This window comes from Lissotriton helveticus, chromosome 2_1 (genome assembly GCF_964261635.1).
Source record: "Lissotriton helveticus chromosome 2_1, aLisHel1.1, whole genome shotgun sequence".
NCBI lineage: Eukaryota > Metazoa > Chordata > Amphibia > Caudata > Salamandridae > Lissotriton > Lissotriton helveticus.
This window is the reverse complement of record NC_136059.1, coordinates 288,266,309-288,279,795: the sequence shown is the minus strand read 5'-3', so window position 1 is coordinate 288,279,795 and position 13,487 is coordinate 288,266,309. Positions and strand designations below refer to the sequence as shown.

Below are 13,487 nucleotides of genomic sequence, written 5' to 3'. Positions count from 1 at the left end.
CGCTGGCTCTCGGCGAGAGCAGGGAAGCCATGGTGCCCAAAATGGCGGCTGTTTTACGCGCACAAAAGGTTTAGGGAGAGCAAGAGGGCGCCGATAATGTTGACGGTTTTAGCCCAACTTTCAACAGTCCTCCCTTTTCAACATATCTAGCCACCTTGCTTTACTCAATGTCAATTTTCATCAAATTCCTAACTTCGGTATCATACAATGCTCTCATATGTTCGCTTCCAATGTCCACAGTTTTGGAAAAAATACAACTCGCACATAAAGAACACATAGGTGGCAAACATTGAATCCCTAAGCATAGGCCACATATTATAACTACGGGAATCAGGATAATGGTGAGCAGTCTCCAGCCCCAGCTTTTGACGGTGTCCCAGAACCAACCACCAAGCGACCATTCTTCTTGCTCTTGGTGGACTTCCGAAGAGAGTCTGTGAAGATGTTCGATGGCTTTGTACACTGAGGGTGAGTTGTCCGGTATGTATGTACAACAGCTGGACCCAATAATGCGGCAAGCTCCTCCGCGGTCCGCCAGAACCACATCTAGAACGAGGCGGTTCTGCAGAGCCACCAAACGGACCGCTTGGAGCTCGGCAGTGTTGTTGGCAAAGATGCCCGCTGTGATGTTCATGGTCGTCTCGACTGCCTGAGTCAAATGTCGGATGGCACGGCTGTTTGCCATCGGGCCCCAGAGGGGGACGAGTCCTTTCATAGCATCGAGGAACTGCGCCCCTGTTGAGTCGGCTTGTTCAATGTCTTTGGCTCGTTTTTGCCGGTGGTGATTCGCTGGGGCTACATAAGTCGGAGGAAGGACGAAGGAGATGTAGCAAGTGCCCCCCCAGCCTTTGGGGAGCCAGGTGTAGGCCTTCGTGCCGCAGATGAAATACATGTTTGGGGATGACACAAAGGAAGGTGGATCCGTGGAGTCCAAAGTTCTGGTAAAGCGGCAAGCGCTGCGACCCACCAGCTGTGTCCCAAGTCCTTCTACACACATGTGGCCGGTGACGTTGATGACCGTCAGGGCCACAGTCAGAGTGGCAGCCGTTCGTTTCCGCAGATAGGAGAAGGTGGGTCTGGTTGGATTGTTGAACACCTGCATTTCGATTCGTTCTTTAGCCGGAATGTCCATTTGGATCGAGTCGCTGGGGGTCAGCGGGCAGAAGTGTGTCTTTGTCTTGTTTCGCCCGGCCCCATGAGAAGGATGTGCTGCAGTTCTGCTGGAGGTGGCATTGCCCGTATAGCTTTCTTGCAGGAGGATCAGCCAAGCAAGGCAGGAGCCGTGGACAGAGAAGGGTGAAGGGATGAATGGTATTGAATGTCCAGTGGCATGGGGTAGCAACCCACAGATCCAGCAGTTGGTGGTATTGGTGGCAAGATTGTGCTGGTGAAGTAGCTGCACGAAAGAGTTGTTCCAAAACTCCTTTCGCCTCTCTCTTAGTTGAGGAGAGAGCGAAATTAGATAATGTTCCTTCATGGTGGTAGGCTGAGCAGTGGTTAGGAATGTTTCGTGAGCAGGTGCATGTTCTTCCATAATCCAGAGCGTAGTCATGAGGAGAAAACAGATAGAGGATTATGATGAAGAGTGCAATTGTCTTTGAGCTATGGAGTCTGTCTATTCTCGGATTTCTGTAGTGGGTATTTCCTGCTGTCTCCGTCGGCTTCTTATTTGGCGCTTCCATCATCTTCTTATCTGGCGCTTCCATCATCTTCGTCTTCAAGGTGCTCGGTAGTGGGCAGGACCACAGACTTAGTTTTAGCTTCTCTCCAGGTAACCCTTGGTAGTTTGGGTCACCGTTCTGAGATCCTTTAACCTAGTCCGTGGCCTACTTAGCCGAAGCTCCCTCCTTTCGACGCAGGAAATACCCTCCTCGAGATGGCACAGTGGGGTCAGGATGTTTTGAAAGTTCAAGTGTCTCAGTATCAGGGTAGCAGTTCAACGATGGTCGGTCCTGGTTCAGGAGCTCTTCTTGGGTGTTGACGGTGTCTGTCGTGGCCAGGGTTGGAGAGACCTTTTTGCAGTGGTGAGCGTGCAGCCAGTGTTTCTTCCCCTCCACTCGAAGTGCGGTCCGAGTGGTGATCAGCACTTGCCAGGGGCCCGTCCACCGGGGTTCCAAACTCTTTGATCGTTGAAAATTTCGGATCAGCACGAAGTCCCCCGGCTGGATGGCGTGACCCGGACCCCTGGAAGCATCGGGGATGGCCTGCTGCACCTGCTGATGAAGGACAGACAAAGTTTCAGTCAATTTGTACAGATAATCAGACATTAGGACATCCGGAACGTCATGAATGGAAGTTGGTTTCGGGGCAGACCAGACGCTCATGGGTCGACCGAAGACAACTTCATAAGGGGTTAAGTGATGTCGGGTGGGGGTAGAGCGCATCGATAGCAATGCCAATGGGAGGGCGTCTGGCCATTTCAGGCCCGTCGTAGCCACTATTTTGGCCAGTTTAAGCTTTAGTGTGGCATTGTGTCGTTCGACAAGCCCAGCAGATTGGGGGTGGAAGACTGCGTGGAATTTCTGTTTAATACCCAGCCCATTTAGGATGAGCTGGATAACGTTGGCTACGAAGTGGGGGCCATTATCACTCCATAAAACACGACAGAGGCCATAACGGGGGAAAAACTCCTTTAACAGAACCTTTGCAGTGGCCATAGCGGTGTTGTCACGGGTTGGGTATGCTTCCACCCACTTGCTAAATGCGCACACCACGACGAGTACATATTTCAGGCCTTGGCATCTGTCTAGCTGGATGTAGTCCATCTGTAGGACTTCAAATGGGTGGTTTGGGACCCCAAATCCCCCCCGGGGTACTACAGTTCCTTTCCCGGGGTTGTGTTGCAGGCATATTAAGCATTGTTGGACCAGGCGTTTGGCGGAATCTGGGATCTTGTCATTGTGCCAAACCCTGGAGACAAGTTCGATCATGGGGGCTGATCCTATGTGGGCAGGGGAGTGTGCCATGGTTAATATGGGAATCAAGTACGAATCAGGTAGCAACCATCTGTTCGTGTCCTTTGTCCGCCAGCAGCCTTCATCGTCTTTCAATCCCACCCGTATCCATTCAGTCAATTCGTGTTGTGTGCTAGTCGTTTGTATGTCTCTAATTGTGTCCTTGGCGTCAGTCCAGTTTTCTGCTTGTGACCTGGTCACGTACATATGTGTTGTCGTTCTATTTTCAGCTGTCGTTCGGGCGGTGATGTCGGCTAGTGCATTTCCCTGTCCGATAATGTCTGTCACTTTCTTGTGTGCCTGGCATTTGATAACGGCAAGTTTGTTGGGGAGGAGGACAGCTTCGATTAAGGCGGAGACTAGATCCCCGTGCAAAATGGGTGTGCCGTGTGAGGTCAAGTATCCTCTCTCCCTCCAGAGGAGCCCAAAATGGTGAACCACCCCGAAGGCATACTGGCTGTCGGTGTAAATGTTCGCTGTGGTTCCTGTTGCCAGGATGCAGGCTCGCGTCAAAGCAATCAGTTCCGCTGCCTGGGCAGATCGCTGGGTGATGCGGGCTGTTTCTACTACAGTTCGAGCCGTGGTGACTGCATAGGCAGCGGAAGTGGTACCATCGGAGAGTTTGATGCAAGAACCGTCCACCCACAACTCCCCGTCGGGGTCAGGGAAAGCTGTGTCTCTGAGATCGACCCTACTCCTGGTCTGTTCGTCCGTAAGAGTCACGCAGTCATGTACGGGGTGCACATTGGGATCGTTCTCTGGCAAGGGTAACAGAGTTGCTGGGTTCAGTGTGGTGCATCTTTTCAGGGTGATATGGGGGGCAAGCAAGGTCAGTTCGTATCCAGTCAGTCGTGCACTCGTCAGATGTTGTGTCTTGGTTTGGTTCAGGAGGGTGTCGACTGCATGGGGTACCAGTACCGTGAGGGAATTCGAGAGTACAATCCCCTCACTCTGTCGGATAGAGACTGCAGCAGCAGCTACAGCTCGAAGGCAGGCAGGCAAGGCTCTGGCGACAGGGTCAAGAGTGGCAGAGAAGTAAGCGCACGGTCGTTGCTTAGGGCCGATGGCCTGGGTCAGGACAGATAAAGCGCACCCCTCCCTTTCGTGAGTGTAAAGGGAGAAGGGCTTTTTGTAATCAGGGGTACCCAGGACAGGGGCTGAGCAAAGGGCATCTCGTAGTTCTGTGAAGGAAGTTTGACACTCAGGAGTCCAAGGGAGTGGGAAAGGGACGTCTTTGTTTAGCAGAGAAAGCAGTGGTTTTACAACGAGGCTGAAGTTTGGTAACCATTGTCGGCAGAAGGAGGTGAGGCCTAATAAGGAGCGAACCTGCTTCTGGGTTTTAGGGACAGGGGTATCTAGAATGGTTTGGATTCGATCAGGGGTGAGTTTTCTTCCATCTTTGGACAAAAGGTGGCCTAGGTAAGTGACCTGGGGTAGGCAGAATTGCAACTTCTTCTTGGAGACCTTGTGGCCATTTTCCGCAAGGAAGTGCAAGAGTTGAATGGTGGCGGTAACCGCTAGAGGGGTGGTATCGGCTGCCAAAAGGATGTCATCGACATATTGTACCAACACCACCCCGTCGGGTAACTGGACTTGGTCTAGTTGTCTTTTGAGGGCCTGGCTGTAGATGCTAGGGCTTTCCGTGTAGCCTTGAGGCGCTAAGCAAAACCTATATGAGCGGGCTTTTAGGGTAAAGCCGAAGAGATATCGGCTGTCTGGGTGGATGGGGATGGAGAAGAATGCGTTCTTGAGGTCGATGACGGAAAAGGTGGTGGCAGTGGATGGAATCAAGGTCAGGATGGTGGTGATGTCTGAGACCACAGGGTACTGGGGTACCACCACTTTGTTGATCTCTCGGAGGTCGATGATGAAACGGTATGCTTTCTCATCTCCCTCTCCCTGCTTCTTGATAATGGGCAAGATAGGGCTGTTACAAACGTTGCTAACCACTTCCTCTACCACTCCTGCGTCTATCAGTGACTGGATAATCATTACCAATGCCTTCTCGCCCTCTGGCGATATCCGATATTGTGGGAGTTTTGGGAGTGTTGCGTCTGGTCGGACAGTAATGTGCACTGGGTCAATTAACATACGCCCTACGTCCGAATCTGCTTTGGCCCACAGATACGGAGGTAGAGTGTCAAGCAGGGACGCGTCAACGTCGGTGATGGAAAACATGTGTCGGGGGGAACAATGTCTAAGCAGAACGGGGTTGTCGTAAAGAAACACTCGAACTCCATCTTGAGAACACCTAATCGTCGCTCGGAAGTGTTTCAGTAAGTCAAGTCCCATAATGGCGTCAGGGCTATTGGAGGAAAGCAAGAACGTGGTGTCGGTGGTGTTGTTTTCTACGTCAAAGAGAATCGGGGCAGACAAAGGGTTGGTGGAGGGCGTTCCATCGAAACCTGTCGATGTTATGAGTGAGCCAGACAAGGGTGCCCTTGGAATCAGTCGTTTAGATAACGCACTACGTGTTGCGCCAGTGTCTACCAGAAATGGAGACTTGGTACCCAGGACCTTAGCAGTGACATAAGGACCCTGCTGGTCAACATAGAGCTCGACTGGATCCCTCCCTCGCCCTTGGCTGTCCTATGCGAAGGTGTGAGTGTCGTCATAGTCAGATTGTTGATATTGGTTCTGCCTGGGTCGATCGAACGTATTTGGTCTGCTTGATCTGTCATTAGTCGCGTCATTTGGGGGCCCTCGTTGTTGTCCCCTAGGTCTCGGTCCGTTTGCTACATCCCTGGGGTCTTTGTTTCTGATCATTTCCAGAAGAACTGGGCACTGGGATTTCCAATGGCCAGTCCCTTTGCAGAAAGCGCACTGGTCTTCTCGAAGGTCTGTGCGTCCACTGTAGGAAGTCAGAGTGCGGTCCTGGGGAAATGTAGTCTTGGGGACGTTTGTCTGGTAGTTTCCCCGGTATTGGTCCCGTCCTATAGTCACCCCTTGCAGTTTGGCAATCATCACCCTCTCTTTTAAGTCCTTCTTCTTTTTCTCTGTCGCCCTATCGGTTTCATTTTTCTGATGCTCATAATATTGGGCCATTTGGAGAATCGCTGTAGGTTTGGAGGCTGCCCAACTACTCTTGCTGGCTTGTAGTTTCTGGGAGATTTCCGATGATAGGCCCTTAACATAATTCTGGACGAACAGATGGTGTCCGGTTGCAGTGGTCATGTCTTGGCCGCTGTAATCGGAGAACACCGTTTCGAACCGGGAGAAGTACTCCGATACATCCTCCTGGGGTTTTTGGCGACAGGCTGTTACTATCGACCAATCCACTTTCTTTTCTGGGATTAGGGTTTTTAATTTCTCTACGATTTTATCTGGGAGGTCTAGAATGGATTTCAACGGCTTTTGTCCTGGTCCCCGTTGTTTGTCCAGGTCATCGAGTTGTGACCAGGTATGTCCAAACAGCTCAAGGTGGTCGACTTTCCGGATTTGCTTCCACACATCAGCTGGTAGACATAACCCGAAGAACAAGTCGATGTCAGCCAGGGTCATGATCGTTGAACCCAGGGCTGTACCCAATTCAGTATAGAAGGCAGTGGGGTTTTTACGTAGGTCGGGTAGAGATTTCCGGAATGTCAGTATCTCTTGCCGGTCCCATGGCTGGTAGACCCAGTTGTACACTACCCTTCCCTTCGCATCTTGGTTGTTTGCATCATCGTGAGTCCCTGTACCCCGAGGAGGAACCCAGTAAGGGGCAGCCTCACGTATCGGCATCATGGTGTTAGATTGCTCGGTTGGTGGTTCAGTCACTACGGGGGCTGCGGATTTAGCTCCCGGTTTTCGTTCAGTGAGGTGGCGGAAAACCTCAAGCGTACGCGTAAGGAGGTCCGACACATCACACTCGCCCTCATCCCCGATATCGACCTTCCGGTACAGAGTCCTTAGACTCTCGGGACCTTTGTCTCGATATCGGTCCTCGTATGCATTCAAGACATGATAACACAGTCGTACGGTAAAGTGTCGTCTGTGACTCCCTATATACGAGCTGGACATATCTGTGATGTACTCTTCATCATCCTTCCTTTCTACCAGTGTCCTTGCTATTTTGTCGATCCCCGCTCGCTCATCTTTGTCTAGCCTGTTTGTTCTTGCAGGGCCAGCCCTTCGAGTCTCATGGTCGTCTAACGTTGTTGTTGGTGCGGGTTTTAATACAAGGGGTTCGGCTGGCACAGAGGCCATTGGGGCCGACGCTGTGGCGGTACCTTCGTTTGTACCTGGGGGTGGCGCGTGCTGCGCCAAGGGTTGAGAAGGGGCATATGGAGGGGGCATGTAGATGATGGGAGGACCTAACAGCAGGTCCTCATTGGCTTGTCGTTTCGAGGGTAAATCAGGGTAGAGCATGGAGGGGGTTCTAACCGGACACTGGCTTGGCGTTTCCATTTCTAGTTTCTGTTTAGCTTTCTCTCTTTCTTTTATCTCCTTTTTTAGTCTCTGAGCAGCTAGGTGGGCTGCTTTTTGCAGCTCTTTTTCCAACCTACTCTCAGTTTTCTTTTTACGTTGTTCAGTTTCTTTTCGCCACATGCCGAAGCTGTCAAGCATAGTAGGTGTTGTCTTGTTTTTACCCAGGGCAGTTTCTAGCGTTTTTATTTTATCATCATCGAAGGATCCTATCAGGGGCCATTGACTTTCTTGACCCTTTTTTGTATATTTATGCCATAGTTTACTATAGGCTATAGCGGTCAATCCATGCTTCATGAACATGTCCTTATTAGGGGTGCCTTCCAGTGGGGCTGGATGGTCCATCTCTAATAGGCGGTCCGGGCTAAACAGGCTACTAATCAGTGGGGAGAAGACAGACATGACGGCTCGTAACGAGGGACTAAAAAGTCAGCACTGCCTATCTTATCACTAGGTGCAAAGACTGGACAGAATATTTCTATTCTACGTTGTTTGCAGGCAGTGAATACCTCATGGATCAAGATAACAAAAGACCAATAAATAACAATGGGGAGAATGAGTAGGTCCGCAAAGATCTGCGTTACCTACCTTTTTCACTATCTGCAAAAAGGGTGGTCTCTTCCCTGTTTGCAGACAGGGAATCTCCAGGAAACAATAGTTTGCGAACAACAGTTCAGTTTCAAGTGATTATTGAGTGGGGGAGAAAAAATAAGCACGGCTTCTGCCCTACCTATCCTCCACTGCTTGCAAAGAGAGAGCCCGTTGTTTCTCCGTTTGCAGACAGTGAATCCCTCATAGATCAAAATAACAAAAAGACCAATAAATAACAATGGGGAGAATGAGTAGGTCCGCAAAGATCTGCGTTACCTACCCTTTTCACTATCTGCAAAAAGGGTGGTCTCTTCCCTGTTTGCAGACAGGGAATCTCCAGGAAACAATAGTTTTGGGAACAACAGTTCAGTTTCAAGTGATTATTGAGTGGGGGAGAAAAATAAGCACGGCTGCCGCCCTACCTATCCTCCACTGCTTGCAAAGAGAGAGCCTGTTGTTTCTCCGTTTGCAGACAGTGAATCTCCAAATAAATAAAAAGAGCAATACTAGTATTTTTTAACAAACAAGCAATCAAGCAATTTTTTCGCAACTTGTCGTGGTGACACGACCTTACCCGGACCGCATGGACAGTTTCCTGTCTTCCGAATCCAGCGCCCGATCGTCCTCTCTTCTTCGTTATCCTCGCGGCACTCCTGATGGTTCCCAGTCAGGACCGTAGATCACTCGAGAGAGGTCTGTTCGGAACCAGTGAAGTTCGGATGATCGGCTGTCAGACGAGGGTCTATCGGACAGACGCGTTCCCGATCGTTGCAGTCGTTCACTTTGTCGTCAGGACCTCTCCCACTGGATCCATGGGTCGCTGATGGGCCCCACGCTTGGGACGCCAATTGTAGAAACTAAATGGGGGGCACTACCAACCAGAATATAAGATCCTTAAGTATTGCCCGGCGGTGTCGCCTCTTGAACCCACAAAGAAGTTAAACTACTGAAGAGGCAGGCGCTGGAGACTGGAAGGCAGGAAACAAGGTTTTTATTCTCTCCGGAGGAGAACACAACGAAACGGACAGAAGGTATCGTTCTGAGGTGCTCTCACTGCATCCCTGAGGCCTGGCCTCTTATACACACGTTTATCTGTTTATTGCATGTAACACATTCTCGTTGATACTTTGATGTACGGAAAGACATCCTCAGAATCCCCCCTTTCCCAGCCCGTTCCCACGCAAGGTTACAGTGGAAGTCCCCGCCCCGTTCACAACAGGTAATGATCATCGCGCAGTTGGATATTCCGCCGATTCACGGAGTGTGTGGGGTTCGATCGGATCTCGTGGGTTGGGGGGGGCTTTGATCATCTCGGGGGTCCTTTGAGGAGGGAAGCTTTCTATTGTACGGGGAGGGGCAAGGGATTGGTATCGGCAGAGCTGGGTGTCGGTCTGGGAACGGGGAAGACAGACGGGCACACGGGGAAAAGGGGTTTGCATCAAAGGGCCGGGGATCATAAATGGGAAGAAGGGAGGTGTCGCGCTGGGAACAGGATGAGGGCCTGGGGCAGAGCAGCGCCGAAGAGGGGTTTTATGATTCGCAGCAGGTGCAAGCAGGGGGTTGCCAGCGAAGCTAGGAGGGAGAGAGAGGCGCGCTGGCTCTCGGCGAGAGCAGGGAAGCCATGGTGCCCAAAATGGCGGCTGTTTTACGCGCACAAAAGGTTTAGGGAGAGCAAGAGGGCGCCGATAATGTTGACGGTTTTAGCCCAACTTTCAACACACCAGTTTCAACATTAGGGCCTGTCAGATAAGTCCACACACATCGGCGGGACTATTCTCTTAAAGAACTAGATTATGACTATAACAGAGATACCCCTACTACAGAACTGGAGTTACAGGACAGAAACTACTCCATCTCTCCCCAAAAACGCGGATTATGTATGATTCGCACTTGAGTCTGATAACTGGGACCTTATGTTCTTAACCCAAATCTGGCTAAAAGCGAGCACTAATCTCGACATACTGCTGGTGAGACCTGAGGGTTATCGCATCGTCACTGGCAACAAGTTGGGGGCGGGCTTGCGGTTATTCCGCGAGATAACTGGGAAATCTCGCACAGGAGAATTGAGAGCATGGGGATGGCCTAGGTACTTCTCTGCAAGAACAGGCACAAATAATGAATCTGCTGATATACAGATTGAACACAGTCACTTGGAATATCCCTGTGGTCACATTTGTGTTGTGAACAAATGGATGTAGATAATTAGTAATGGAAGACCTTATATTTTTTTACCTAGCCATGAACAAGTCGCATGTACAACCATACTGAGGCGACAAAACACGTGTTGGCTTGGGAACAGTTAACTTATTAAAAGGCTTGAAGAAAGAATAAATGACGAAAGAAACGACTAACCTATTTTTCGTGTTCTGGATTATATGTGAATAACATCTGAAACTGTTATCACTAGATATCACGTGTGCTGGGGAATGCTTATCATGTTTTCTTGTTATTTAGGCCTCAAATTCTAGGGAGGCAGGTGGTTCTCTCAACCCTACAGCACCGTCACTACTTTGATAAAAAACCATATATATTTAAGTGAAATAACCCCATTGGCGCCTATACCTTATTGATTATACCACCGTTCCGAGAAATACTGTAATCCGGACTCCTGGCTTTTCTAAAGCCAGGATTGGCGGCTGAGCTTTCTCAGTGCGAACGGCGTCACTTTAGAACTCTATGCCAGAACACCTTCGCAAGTCTGAGACCGAATAAGCATTTAAGAGGGCACTGAAAACTTGGCTTTTCAGCCGACCTTAAGACCCCCATCTCTCACTGTCGAATCCGCTGCTAGCGCCGGGATACCACAGTCTGAGGTAGCCGCATGCTGAATAAATGCCCACTAATTATTATTATTATTATTATTATTAGGTGGCAACATAAGTCAAAAACAGCCCTCTCTATCAAGTGCATTAATCACCCGGTGTCTTTCTGTTATTATTAAATTGCTTGGCACACAAATATCTCTATCCGGCCATCACAAGGTCACCCCCTTTCTGCTGCCACACTTTGACCATCAATTTATGCGATCTCTGAATATTTTTTTTTCCATTTTCAGCACAGAGATGCAGAATGCTTCTTCTTGAAATGTGAATTTTAACTTACCTCTTGTTTATTGTTGAGTAAAGGTTGAGCTTGCACTGTATGTGGCTGGTCCCTATCTTAGCCCTTGTTAGAGTGTGTGGTTCTTTGGTCATTTCCTCATGCATTACAGTTTTAATGTGTGGTAGCTCAAGCTCTCCATAAAGTTTGTTATCAATTATTTGTGTATCATAAATGTGGCCAACCAGATGTTTAAAAAAATGTTTTTAAAACACGGTCATATAGGAGAAATTAATTTGGTTGTATGATTTAACATTTTGAATTCACTCATTGTGATAACAGCCTATTTAAACACCTACGTTCGTTATGCTGCCTAAGTGAGACAGAACATTTTATTCCTGACTTAAAAAACACTTTCCCCCCCTAGCTATATAGTCTAGTTGGGGTGCGATTTTATATTTTTCTGCAAGGAACCGCTTACATTTAGTTAGTGCATGGAACACTTGTTGATCAACATTAATCTGGTGTTCCTCCTTATGGCTTTTTAAAATCCAGTTATTGTGTTCTCTGAATTTAAATGAGATAATTTAAGCAGGTAGGTCAAATGTTGCTGTCATTTATGTAGCCCAGTGTCCGATTCTTAATTAAAAGTCAGCAGTAGATTAACTTGAGGTTTGCATTTAGTTGTTGCATATTCGTTTAGTAGAAATTGTACAGAAAATGCTGAAAAACTCTATTTCTTCCTTAGATGTAGAAGACAGAACTAGCTCAGGGTCATGGGGGAATGGAACGCATCCGAGTCCCTCCAGGGTAAGTCATTTTTTTCCCATTGGTTTTTATACCAGTTTTGCATCGAAGAAATATATATTTGAAAGTATTTAGCCAATGCCCTCTTCACTATGATCTGGTATTTAAGTTTCTACGGTTAATATTCTGGGGTATGTACAGAATGTTAGTTTTTTTAGCTCTTAAATGCCGCTGACAAATTCTGGTAGGCTTTGTATGTAAGCCAGGCCAGTCTTCATAGGATGTTAGAAAAATCATTTGTAAATAGTTTAGGAAGGTGTGAGTAGGTGAGCGATGATTTTATGGGGAAAAATGAAATTCTAATAGATATACAACACCAGTGCGTGAACAGTACACCAGTTCAGGGTGTACAGCCTGCTATGGGTCTTTTGGGCGAATATGTTTTTAACAATCTCATTAATGTCTCCAATTTCATCCATATTTATCGAAAAGCAATCCAGTTAAGCCAGTAAGTAGTCTTCAGGTCTTCCAAAATTGTATTTTATGATTCCATAATGCCGATTGCAATGTAAATGTCCTCCCTAATCATGAGACCCAATGCATTTCGGGAAAGCTCCCTTCTTCAGGGTAAACTGCAATATAAACGTTTCTTTAAGGTACCATTTCAGAACGTATCAATAGAATTATTATACATCTCATCAGATGACTGTTGTGTACCACATTATTAACATGATATCTAGAAAAGCATTTCCATTGTAATGTGCTCCCCCAAACATATTATGACTATCGAACGGTCCCTAAACCTACGATATGAAAACCTATTATTTAAAACGTATTATTTAAAACTATGATCTCATCCTGTGCCCCCTGCGTAACCCCTCAACGATCAAACCCCCAAATTAACTCCTAAAACATCAGCGAAAAAACATGAATCCCAGTGACCCTGATACCAGAGATTTGCCTCCTTCCATGCTGCCTAAAAATAACAATGCTAAATGATTAAAATAGCCGTTGAAACTGCTTGCGCTCCAGTCATGCTGTCCATGTGGAAAAATACAAACTGGGGGGCACTACCAACCAGAATATAAGATCCTTAATTATTGCCCGGCGATGTCGCCTCTTGAACCCACAAAGAAGTTAAACTATTGAAGAGGCAGGCGCTGGAGACTGGAAGGCAGGAAACAAGGTTTTTATTCGCTCCGGAGGAGAACACAACGAAAACGGACAGAAGGTATCGTTCTGAGGTGCTCTAACTGCATCCCGGAGGCCTGGCCTCTTATACACAAGTTTATCTCTTTATTACATGTAACACATTCTCGTTGATACTTTGATGTACGGAAAGACATCCTCAGAATCCCCCCTTCCCAGCCCGTTCCCATGCAAGGCTACAGTGGAAGTCCCCGCCCCGTTCACAACAGGTGATGATCATCGCGCAGCTGGGTATTCCGCCGATTCACGGAGTGTGCGGGTTTCGATCGGATCTCGTGGGATGGGGGGGGCTTTGATCATCTCGGGGGTCCTTTGAGGAGGGAAGCTTCCTAGTGTATGGGGAGGGGCAAGAGATTGGTATCGGCAGAGCTAGGTGTCGGCCTGGGAACGGGGAAGACAAACGGGCACACGGGGAAAAAGGGGTCTGCATCAAAAAGGGCCGGAGGTCATGACGGGGAAGCAGGGAGGTGTCGCGCTGGGAACAGGATGAGGGCCTGGGGCAGAGCAGCGCCGAAGAGGGGTTTATGACTCAAGGCAGGT

At 48.5% G+C, this 13,487-nt stretch overlaps 1 protein-coding gene across 24 annotated transcripts in view; it reads left to right on the top strand.

Annotated features, from left to right (window-relative positions):
• The window catches only part of TCF4 (transcription factor 4), a 990,735-nt gene that overhangs the window by 250,390 nt on the left and 726,858 nt on the right, over nt 1-13,487 (top strand). For all 24 annotated transcript variants that reach the window (XM_078674839.1, XM_078674835.1, XM_078674838.1 and 21 more), the window contains exon 3: nt 11,740-11,801. In XM_078674839.1, the coding sequence (XP_078530965.1) occupies nt 11,740-11,801 (62 nt within the window). The remainder of the gene's footprint in view (nt 1-11,739; nt 11,802-13,487) is intronic.